A 12576-nucleotide genomic window follows, 5' to 3' on the forward strand; every position below is an offset into this window, starting at 1 on the left:
TTTGTGCTGCATTGGCTAAGTCCTACCAAGCTTCAGAAATAGATTTAATTAACATAAATCAAAAGTTGACCATTGGCATAAGAGGAGTGGATGAGGGCCTCTTTTCAGATGGTCCTGGGTTGTGTGTCTTGGCCCAGGCCTAACCACGTATGTCAGATTGATTCATGTACGTTGGATTGCAGATTGTCTGTGACTAATGCTAGGCACAAAATGGTAACTCTTATCCTGCCTACAGCTATATTTCTCAAAAAGGCATTGGCCGGGCTGGAGAGATGGCTCAGAGGTTAAGAGCACTGGCTGCTCTTCCAGAGGTCCTGAGTTCAATTCCCAGCAACCACATGGTGGCTCACAACCATCTGTACTGAGATCTGGTGCCCTGCTCTGGCGTGTGGGCATACATTGAGGCAGAATGTTGTATACATAATAAATAAATAAATCTTAAAAAAAAAAAAGGCATTGGCCATTTATTCTATAGAGGCCTTGGGGGGGGGAAACAATATATATTGTTTTTGTATAGTTGTTGCTATAAAGTTCTTAAGAACCTTAAGAAATATGTTCTGAGCATACCTTCTCTATTGGTAATTAGGCTTTGAACACTGACCTTTGACTTGGCATTGCTAAGACATTTGTAACATCCTGAGTGACAAGAGCATCTTCTTTTCTAATGAAGTAACTTACAGTAGTAGGCTCTAATATACCCCAATGACAGGGGCACTTTGCTGAGTCTATTGGTTGCTGTGATCGAGTGTCTGAGAAAAACATGGGGGAGAAGATGTCTTTTGACTCACAGGTTCAGAGATGACAGTATAGAATGGCAGGAAGAAAAGGGCAGTTCTTGCCTGTCATAAGGGAAACTTCTCTTTGTAACGATCATAAGCCATTATAGAACCCACAAGCAATGAAAACGCAGAATTGGATTGCTCACTCCTAATGGATACATCGACACAGAACTCCTTGTACTTAGGGACAGGGTCCATTGAGGAAGAGGGGATGGAAAGATTGTAAGAGCCATAGGAAGAGAGAGTTTGCTGTGAGATTATGACTCCTGGAAATGTCTGAAGCTACACACATGAAGTCTCACCAACATGGCTGCCTATATGTTGACAACACATAGACTAATACTAATAGACATGCTAACATAAATAGAGGAAGACTCATGAGACCTCAGCCCTAAACAAGTACTTACAGGCAACTAAGGCATATTAAGAACAGGAGAAAGAGTCTTCCTAAGGAAAGAGGAAACCACTTGGCTATTCAAATACCAAATAGTCAACCCCGAAACATATAAATACATGTAGGAAAACACAGACTTAGAAAGTTGTGTTTGTGCATTGAAGAATACATACATGTGAATATCCATAAAGATGTATATATGGATATAAATAGAAACAATAAAGAAAAATATCACAGATTTGAAGAAGAACAAGATACGTAGGAGGATGTGGAGGGAGGAAAGGGAAGGGGGAAGTGATGTGACTATATTATAACCAAAAAACTATAAAATATAAATATGAAAAAATGATTTGGGAACATTCAGGCCCCAATCCTCCCCCATGAAGAAAGTAAAGATGAGTAATGAATGTGTTTAAAACCACAAATGGTTACAGAAGCCCAATATCTTTTAGGATTCTTTTTATCTTGGAGAGCACATATTCCTTTCATAAATTTCACTAAATTCTACTTATATTCTTAAAAGTTGGCCCATTTTAAACTGCATCCCCTATAAGAGAGGAGGGCTTTGGAATTCATTCAAGTGTCAAAACAGAGGCCCCTTATTGGTTCTTTCCCTACCCACACAAATGCCTTCACTGTGAGCCCTTGGAAGCTTTTTCTTTTATATTCTAGGCTCTCTAGAGCCCAAGATTACCACAGTTTGCCCACGGATTTGTGACATAATACAATGACTTTGCAGACCATATGTCATTAGTGTGATTCATGAATAGAGAGGTCCTCCCAAGTCTAAACCCATGGCACTACATCCTTTGTACAGATCATGAAAACTACAACGTGTGAGCTCAGCATGGGCAGCAAGGACCCCCACTGAAACAAAAACATAGCAATGAGATGGACCTCAATCTGAGTGACCTCTTTGTTCCCCAACCCTTGCTAGTTGATAAGTTATTGGAGAACGCCATCCCTCTCTTGAATGCCCTCACTACCTGGGGTTTATAAATGAGCAACAATGGAAATCTTTAGACTTTCTATGTAGCATCAAAACGTCTATCAGTAGAGCCTATCAAAAAGTTGCCTTTGTGTTCCTTAAGCCAAACAACTATGGATGAGATCCAATGGGAACAAATGTAAACCAAGTTCAGGTGACTATTTTATCTCTAGATTCTCTCTCTTGCCAAGAGCTTGTTCCAGTTATGCATTTTTACAGTATCTTGAGCCACTGCCAATCCTTTGGCTATCTAGTCCAGCCAATGATAACAACAATAATGTACCCAAGTTTTCTTCCTTTGGGAGGGGAAAAAAATCCCAGAGGACTCTATTGCTGTAGAAATAGCTGCGATTTAACTTCAACTTACACATTTGTGAACTTACTAAATATGATGCAAAGCCTCTTTTAACCACCTGGAATACAGTGGTAACCATAACACTCATTTCACATCTCAAAATACACAGCACCGGCTCGTGAATAATATGTTCAGTGGAACATTTACTACCCTCACAAGTCAATCACAAGCTATTGGCCTCATAGAGCACCATTATGGCATGTTAGAATTTTAACTAAATTAAACTTAGCACATTTCAGTCAGGCAAACTTTTCCTTAAGAGTCTTGCAGCCATTTTAGACTCGTCTGTTGAGAGTTCTCTGTCTAGGTCTGTACCCCATTTTTTATTGTATTATTTGTTTTTTTGTTTTTTGGTGACAAGTTTCTTGAGTTCTTTGTATATTTTGGAGACCAGCCCTCTGTCTGATGTGGGGTTAGTGAAGATCTGTTCCCATTCTGTAGGCTGCCATTTTATCTCCGAGGAAACAGATGTCACTTTTGTTAATACTGGTAGAAGGTTCAAACCAAGCAAGGTACAGCCCACTTGATTGAATCATCTTAGTCCCACCTGTCAGCTATAATAAAAGCCAAGTCAGTCTCAGTGACTTCATGTCATTCCAGAACTATTTGAAAGCCTGCCAAACCCCTCCCACCCACCAAAAACCCATATTTTGGAGTTATTAAATCTTTTTATATCTTCTCAGTGCAAGAACGGCATTATTAGTTTGGGCATCTAAAGGAAGCTTTGAATGAAAGGACCACATCATACTTCTCCTAAACCTCAATTAATACCTCAGCAAACAGTGGGTTCATCAAAATCAGGCCTTATAACTATGCAGGCCACTCCCTTGCTATCTCCAGTTTCAATGGTATTTGAGTCTACTGCAATTTGGAAAATATTTGAATTCTCCGTTCCAAATAGTATTATCAACTAAGAATAGAAGTTGAACTACAATTTATGTTCTCATTTCTAAAGTACACTATACATGTACCTACCTCTCATCTGTCACTCCCAGAAAAAAATTCAAGGAAGGACTATACCTAGAGAGTCCAAATTCCAGTTTATTAGTAATCTGCTTCACCGTGTCCTTGCAGAAAGTTCTGAGATACGATGTTAGGCTTTATCAGAAGTAAGTCAGCATCTTTAAATTACATGAATTCTGAACTAGACATGCCACACGTTTCTAAATAATTCTGAGATTTGAATGTGAATGAGGCAGCTGTCCCTTCTTTCTGACATTCTTGCACAACACTTACTTATGTTTCAAGGGTTTCATGCTAGAAATGTTCACTCTGAAGGCTTGTTTCTGGGGACAGGATATTTTTGTGTACTCCATATATTATAACATACAGATAATATATTTGTATAATGATATTCCACGTGACCAGACACATTTTTAATATGTCAGGAAAATCAATTGTTTTTGTCCAAGTGATCTGATGGACTTACCATTTTTGGTATGCTAGAATAGCTTAGACAAAGGTACAAACATTTTGGAGAAAGGATGCTCATTCATTTGTACTTTATTAAGGGAAATTCTTCCCAGTTTAAGTGTTAAACTTTGCTCCTTGGAGACAAAACATAACTCAGGAGTTATAACCAGGTGCTGCCTTCAAAGATGAACTAGGTTTGGTTCCCAGCACCCTTTGTGCACAGCTCAAAAATGCTTGTAACTCCAGTGTCAGAGGAAATCATACCTCCTCTCAAAATTCAAGGATACCTGAGCTCATATGCACATACTCCACACATAGACACACATACACACACAATTAAACATAATAAAAATAAATCTTTTAAAGATATCTTATTCTATTACAAGATTATTATAATAGAAAAATTATTACTATTATTGAATATTATAATATTGTTGTATTAAATAACTGCATAGGTCCAAAGCAAGGGAAGAAAGTTCAATAAATGGTAAAAATCCACCCAAAAAATCATATGAAATCTCAAGGAACCCCAATAGCCAAAACAATCTTAGAAAGAAATGGTTTACAATTTTATGGTTCTTGATATAAAACCTTGAACATTTCCTAACTTTAAAAGGTAACTCCAAACTTAATGATAAAGCACTGCACTGCAGGCATAAGGATAGACACAGGACTGGAAAGGTGGATCAGCGTGTAAAGCGCATGCTATGCAAGTGTGAGGTCTGAAGTTGAAATCCACAGAATGCATGTAAAGCCAGGTATGGAGCCCACGTCTACAGTCCCAGAGCTCTTATGGCACGATGGGAGGTCGAGTCAGGAGAACATCCAGAAACTAGGAGGCCAGCTATCTTTGTATATTCACCAATGAATAACAAAGGAATCTTATCTCAAAAAAAAAAAAGGTGTAAGACAAGGACCAACTCCAGAGACTGTCCTCTGGATGACACATACATACGCATACTCACATATATTAACTTTGTGCATGGGCACACACACAAAAAAAAAAAAAAAAAAAAAAAAACATAGAGACCAATGGATTATAGCTTAGAGTTCACAACCAAATCCTCACCTCTACATAGTTGACTAATCACAACCATGATATCACCACCACTGATGGAGACCAGATGCTGCAAGAAGTGATACCAAAAACACTAAGTATCTAACCGTAAAATAATGGAATTGGGCTCATAAGCAAAAATTTAACATGGGAGCCCACATTTTAGTCTCCTAAAGAAATATCTAAGACTAACTATATAATTTCTGAGAATGTAGTTCTGTAGGACGGACAGTCCACAGCACAATGATATAAGCTTTGATCAACATCTAATAAGGACTTTTTTTATTGTGCCACAGTGGGCTGAAAGACATCTGAAGTTGAGTTGGGCAAGACCACAAGCCCTTTCCTCAAAGCCAGGGATGCTTTCTAGGGGTCTTGACCTTGAGAACTCATCTAATCGTAATTACTCTCCAAAGCACCACTTCGAAATAGTATTTACATACAAATTCGGGAAATCCTCTTTACATAAATTCTGGGACTCACAGTCAAGCCGTGACAAATGTAACTCTAAGCTTCATCATAAGATACTAAACTATACCATTATTAGTAGAAAAAGCAAAGGAAACCTGCAATTCCTTAGCTATGGCAATGGATTCTTAATATAACACAGAAGAATAGTGAACAAAAATTGTAAGTTGGACTTCATAAAAGTTACGTGTTTTATGCATTAGATGGCTTAAGGGACTAGAGAGATAGAAAACCCACAGAATGAGAACAATATATTTGCAAGTCATATACAAGAGAGTAATTTAATAGTAAAATACATAAGTCTTACAATTCAACAAAATTTACTAAGAGCCCAATTTTAACTGATTAAAGGATTTGACCAGACATTTCTCCAAAGAAGATATACAAATGACCATTAAGCAAAGGAGAAGTTGTTCCATATTATTGAACATTTAAACAAAAAATCAAAAGATCACTAAAATACCATTTCACATTCACTACAAATGCCTGCAATGTTTTTAAATGAAAAAAGAGTTGTCAATAGAGTGAGGACTGGAACACTTGAGCATCTCTGGAGGGAAAACCTGTAAAATACAGCTGTGTTTGTGGAAACCATTTCAAGGTTTCTAACAAAAGTCAAAGCTAGTGTTAGGGAGTGATCCAGCTAACTCTTTTTACAAAGACCCTGCTTCTTTGTAGAGATCCCACCCACACACGTTCATGTGACCCTGATTACAACGAGGGACAGATAAAACAAAATGAGGAACAGGTGGTTAAATAAAAACTTACAGGGCACATTCACAACAGATCTATTTACGTTAATGAAAGAGCACCACAAGCTTATTGTTGTTGCAATTAAACTAATAAACACAATGAAAACTACACATACAACAGGCAATTATTCAGCAATAGAATGAGTGGGTTTCTGTTTTGGCTTATTTGGGAAAGAATCCCTTAAAGAATAGAGCCAATAGGGTACATATGCAATTGTAAAAGTGGGTTTATTAGATTGTTCTACCCCTCAAATAATAGCTCTCTGAATACTAGAGACACAGATAACCCATTACCTTCTCAATAAAGGAAATAGAAAGTCTCTGTAGAAACAGGACCAATGATGCATATGAGTTTATGTTCCTATACCCTGGCTGGTGAGATTTCCTAGAAAGACTGAGGCTATCTGTGGTCTGCTATCTATGGTTGATGGCAGCAGAACAGACATAATTCACTCAGAAAGAATAGAACTTGCACACACTGTTCATAGATAACCATTACTACTTAGGCTACTACATGCTAATGTTTTACCCTAAAATTTTTTGTGAATTAAAGTACAAAGATACTTTTGCCCTTACTGGTAGATTGTTGATCCCAAATTCCCTGAATTCAGTCTGTCTCAGGTTCTTATCTTAAGATGTATGGATGGCTGCTCTATACTCAAATCAGTGACAGATAAACATAGGAAGTGCAAAAATCTTGTAGGCTAGTGCAGAACAGGATTGGATGGTAGTCATGGGGACGAGAGCCTGCATACCCAGCCTTTCCATATCCTTTGACTCTAGGATCATGCAAACATAGTACTTACTTAAAACTACAAAAATATATAAATTACAATAAGTAATAAAGAGCAAGCTAGCTAAAAAAAAGTCATCAGTTTACATGACCCATATCTGTACATATAAATTATATTGGCACAGAGAACAGGAAAGCTTGAGGAAAGACAAATTCTTTAGAGAAGCTTGAATACAGCAGAGAGAGCCTACAAAGATAACTGTGGGTCAGATGGGAAAGAGCCACTGTGTAGTTATCAGTCAGTCTGAACTATTTCTCTAATGGAGGCAGGTTGATCTGAGCTGTTCTGTTTTAAATTAACAGAATTATTTTAAAAACCTTCATGCATTAGAAAAATAACTGAAACCTGGAGGGAGATGTGGAGAGTAAAAAAAATATGGAGTAGAAAGTTAAAGGTTCCACAAAGAGAGGTAATGGCAGGGAAATCAGTTATGGTCAAAAATGCTGAAGAGAACCAATCTGATAATGATGCTGAAAACAGCGTGCTGTTGAGATGATTATACAAGAGGAAACGAAAGATGACTTTTAGGGTTTCTAGATTGGTTGACGAATAGAAGAGAGTTTGACCTTAATTACAGAAAATTCTAAATGGAACATTATTCAGAGGTTTTGATTGTATAAAATGTGAGTCTATTGAGAGGCAAAGAGAAAGTGTGATGTAATATGGCCTTCAAGTGGAAAGTTATTATGTAAGTGGCAATGACTCTTTCCCTCTTATTTATGAATGACTAAGAAGACATTTTCCAGTAAAAAAAGATCATTTATGCATAAATGAAGGCTTAGCTTAAAGTAAGGCTTAGTTCAAAGTATAAAATTGTAAGGCGTTGGCTACAGAAGCTTGTGAGCTAACTTTTGCAAACTCCTTTCTCTTTCACTAAAATATGTTAGACACGTGACATGTAGAAAACAATCTCAGGGTAATGCCACCACGCTAGCATTTATTATTCTTATAAAGAAATAAAACATGAGTGTGACTTATCAAGATACATGTAATTTCCCCATTCACAGCACAGCACTCTTCAAAAAAAAAATGATAGTTTTCTGAGATTGGAAATTAGTGCAAGCAGAAGATTCACAAAATTATTATGACCAAAAGGGATTTTTCATAACAACTTTATGTGTTCCCTCAGCTTCACCCTTTTCCCTGCCAGCAATTAAACTTTTCACGCAGTGTATATTTCATATTCTTTATTTCATTGCTTTACTTTTGCATGATTAGGTCCCCAGTCATTTGTGGTTGGTGTTTCTCAGAAGCTGGAAATAACCCTGCTTCTGTTTTATATCCTAACTTCTAGAAAAGTTCACCCATCTGTGGCTTCAATTTCCAGCCACGTACCAATGATTTCCCCACTAATCCCTCTGAGTTCTAACATCTAGACCTTTCCTGTTGATTGTAGTATAAATAACCTGTTTTTTTTTTCCCACTCTCGATATGTTTGTCTCAAATACACCTCACACTACCTAGATATAAAGTCAACCAGTTCCTTCAAATTTGCCATGTTCTAGTGTTCCTGTCTGGAGTGTTGGACTTCCATTCACTGGAATAAAAATACAAAAAAAAAAGTAGGGTGGGAAAAGGATTTGTTCGGCTTACATCCACCATTTAGGGATGTCAGGGGAAGAACACAAGGCAGTGACTTAGCGGCAGGAACTGAAGCAAAGACCATGGAGGAATGCTGCTTACTGACTTGTTTGCCGTGGGTTTCTCAGCCTGCTTTGTTACAACCCAGTACCATCTGCGCAAGGAAGGCACTACTCACAGTGGCCTTGGGCCTTCCCACATCAGTCATTAATCAAGAAAGTGGCCCGAGGATATGCCCATCCTAGGCCAGTGTAATAAAGGCAATTCCTCAATTGAGAGTCTCCCTTCCTAAGTGATTCTCATTTGGGTCAGCTGACCTCTTGATTCAGAATATCACATAAGCATCCCTGCTAGTCTCTGCTTCTCTCTAAAGCTTTGCAAACCCGGCCTCCAACCCCTGCCCCTCTCTCAACACTCCCATGGTACAAGCTCTCCCAACAGGTCATTAAGCCCTAAAGACTCAGAGGCCTTTCCTAACACAAAGCTCTCAAAGCCTTCCATGGTAGTCCCAAGAAAAATGATCAGGTCTGTCACAGAAACATCCCACTCGCTGTTACCAAAGTCTGCATTGTTTAGGCTTTTGTTGCCGGGAGTGGGGAATAAAACCAGCATGGAAGAGGAAATTATTTAACTTACAGGTTATTGTCAGTGGAGGGGTACAGAGAACTGGCAAAAACATTTTTGGAAGGAACTAAAGCAGAAAGCATGGGAAAATAGACTTACTGAGTTGATGTTCCATAGCTTGGTCAGCTTGATGTGTTACACAGCCCAAGACTACCTGGCCAAGGATGGCATTGCCTACAGCGGGATAGACCCTCCCAAATTATTATTAGTCCAGTAGTAAATGACCACCCACCCACCCACATTCCTATAGGTCAGTGTGATAGAGGCCGTTCCTCAACTGATTTGATTGTTCCCTCTTCCCAGGTGACTCTAGTTTTTGTCAAGTTGACAGAAACGAACCAGCCTACTGTCTTAAGGGAATTATCATTCATTCAAGTATCAAGCCCACCAGTCAGGGAAGTATCCTGGTCAAAATGCTAGTGCCTTTTTTCAAATTTAGCTTTTATTAAATCCACACAGCCATTTCATCAACACAAGCAGCCACTCATGCTTCCTAACTATCTTACATCAGTTTACTTCTCTCTCTCTCTTCTGTCAACCACCAGTCCAAACTGCCAAGATCTTTCCTTCTTCTAAATAAGGGTTTGATGGCTACTCCAATTATCTTCCATAATGTAAAATATATAATATATCGGATGGAATTGTTTAGACCACCATGAAGGAAGAGAAAGAAAATCTTACATTAGTTTCTAAATTCCCTCTACAAACGATGGTAATTACTTAAATACGCAACAGGAACGTGTACACACATCATATTGTTTTCATTAATCATTAATAGTCACCATCCCCTGGCTGGGCACATTCTATATCACCATTAGCCGTCAGTGCCTCCTATCTGGTTGGATACGTAGGCTGAAGAGCAGTAGGGTACTTGTACACCCATCTTACACCCGCTTTGCGTCCGCCTTTCCAAAACGGGGGCTCCCCGTCTGAATTTTCTCAGTCATTTTCTTCCAAATGACCTTGGGATCATCTGAAAGCCTGGGGAAGCCCCGATGTGCATCTCCAATGCGGGTGAGAAAGTCTGTGGTATGAAGGTGTTCGTCTATTTTCTCTTGGAGCAGAAGCGACTCCAGCAGAGTCTTCCTGCGCTTCAGGAAGTCAGACTGAGCCAGCTCTGCCCTTTTGCTGTTGCAACTGGGACACTGCGAAGGAACATGCTGCTTAAGGGCCCCTATGTGCGCTAGAGTTGCCCTCGTGTTCTTCAAATAGATTCTGCTCAGCAGTTCGTCAGGAACAGTGCAATTGGAAGCGTCTACATCTGAAGTCTCTGCAACCCGTCTGAGCGGCAGCCTTTTGTGCCTGGGGCTTTTCTTTGCTCTTGAATCCTCTCTCTGGTGGATCAGGTTTACTTTAACAGAACAAAAAGACTGGAGGGCATTCAGTTCTTCGGTGGATGCCCCAGGAGTTTCTGTTGGGAGTCTACTGTCGGGTTGGTATCTTTCCGAATTAATTCCTTTGCCCTTGATGTGGTTGAGCCACTTTTCACTCAGCCTATGTTCTTCCTTCTGTAAGAATGAACGTTCTGGCAGCTCGTCTTGTTCTTCTGAACTTGTAGTCGGCTTCCCAGTCTCCAGTGAGCTCTCAGAGTTGTAGGAACAGGACTGCTCTTCCCCGAAGGAGCTGAGGGAACCAGAACTCACTACCTCATCAGTATAGGACCTGAGGATCTCTTCAGAAAGCTGAGTAGCGCAGACGTCCCTCTGGGCCGAGCCTCCTTGCTCTTCGGAGTCCCCCGGCTCTTGAGTAGATGGCCATCCCATTGCCCCAGACTCTGTTCGTCATCTGCTTTGTTCTGGTCAGAAATGGGCCTGGAATCAATAAAGATGAGCCCACAGGGCAAGATCTTAGGTGTCTTTGGGCGCCGCCGGTCAAGACTTCCGGGTACGCCTTTTCTGGTTGCCGTGGCAACGCGCGCCGGTCATGCGCAGTGAGTAGCCTCTGTTGGTTTGCCCGCCCCACCTCCCACCCCCCCCTCCGCTCCTTCCTGGGCGGGCTCGACAGCCCTTTTATTCAGCTCCTAGGCTGCCTGGAATGCTGTTTAGAACACTGTGATTCAAGGGAAAAGACCTCAAACTCCTTTCCCTCCAGATCAGACCGGGCTATGCACACACGTGAGTTCCATAGAGACAGACAGGTGGTCTGTGACAAAAGAAATAGTGCGGCTTGCCTCAGGAAGACAGTTTTCACAGAAAGTGCTCGCTAGGGTATGCAACAAAAATATTCCTGTCTTAGAGTCAAGGGAGAAGCTGTTCGCATTCATGCCGTAGGATGAAAACAGAAGTACGGGCATAAAATACATGGTAGGGCCCATGTGCAGTCACTCCAGGGTTCCGAAGACTTTGCCGTTTCCCCAAACCGCGACAGTCTTAGGTGTTGTCCCCTCCACCTGCCAGGTCAGTGCCCTCCTCTCTGTATGCCTTGCTACATGAGTATTACTCCTTTAAGTCACGTTTCCAAAGGAAGGGCTTCCCAGTTCTTTTCTGGGTGCAGTGCAGCTGAGTCTTTGGAGTTGAAGGCTACAGAGGCAACAGCTCAAGAATTCACTGGTAGCATGCATAAGGACTGGTGTTGGATATGGATTTACGCAGGGGCAGTGGGTTTTGTGGCATACATAATTCCAGTTTAAGAAAGTCCAGGTACCCTCCTCTGCAGTCTTCAAACATAGGTAGCCCTTTACCCATGTTACATTACTTTATTCAGGCCTTTTAAACGACATTCTCGCAGACCTAGATAGCCTGGCATATTAAGGCCATGCTAGCAAGCTTGATGATAAGCCTGAGACATACACATGGCAAAAAGAGAAGAAAATGGATTCCCAAACTCGTTATATTCCCTCTGTCCTCCCTCACACCCCTTCCCCTTTGTCTTCACCCACTGACTTACTTTAGAAAGGTCAAGTGTCTGAAATATTCAAAGATCATCCGAGAAATGGGACCAGCCTTCTTTTAAAGATAAGGACTTTCCAAATTCCTTTATTTCCCCCAGCCCAATTAAGAGCAGACAGATAATTGTGTATCTAAGGGATTTCTAACAGAAATAACATTTTTATTTTAAATTTTTATTTCAAAACTCTCCCTCATTCTCCCATTCATATTTCCATGCAATTCATCCTTTCCTCCCCTTGAACAAGGACTTTATCTTAATTACAAGGCACCCTGTAATTGTTTCCATGTGCTAAACACCCAGACTAACCTGGGTTTTCTATTTTTCAATAATGTTGTATATTTATCTCAGTTTAAAAGAGGAATAGCTTTATCTCTGAAGCAGAAAATCTGAATAGAGAATTATAAAATTAATCAATTTCTTTATAAAAGCTGTGGGCATCTTAACATCTTAATAACTTGCTTAAGGAAGAAGAATAGCTACAA

The 12576-nt window shown here is 40.1% G+C and overlaps 1 protein-coding gene across 1 annotated transcript; it reads right to left on the reverse strand.

Moving 5' to 3' along the window:
* Positions 1-4931: 4931 nt before the first annotated feature.
* On the reverse strand, positions 4932-11082 carry CUNH8orf48 (chromosome unknown C8orf48 homolog). The gene has a single exon (XM_050147377.1). It carries the CDS (start codon positions 10966-10968, stop codon positions 10090-10092), a length of 879 nt encoding a protein of 292 aa, XP_050003334.1. The 5' UTR covers positions 10969-11082; the 3' UTR covers positions 4932-10089.
* Between the last annotated feature and the right edge of the window lie 1494 nt (positions 11083-12576).

The sequence above is a fragment of the Alexandromys fortis genome, unplaced genomic scaffold (genome assembly GCF_014885135.2).
Source record: "Alexandromys fortis isolate MF-2015 unplaced genomic scaffold, M_Fortis_MF-2015_v1.1 scaffold_32, whole genome shotgun sequence".
NCBI classification, from domain to species: domain Eukaryota; kingdom Metazoa; phylum Chordata; class Mammalia; order Rodentia; family Cricetidae; genus Alexandromys; species Alexandromys fortis.

What these genes read in the sequence shown, in the direction of transcription:
- CUNH8orf48 (XM_050147377.1), bottom strand. Translation starts at nt 10,968, where the DNA reads ATGGGATGGCCATCTACTCAAGAGCCGGGGGACTCCGAAGAGCAAGGA.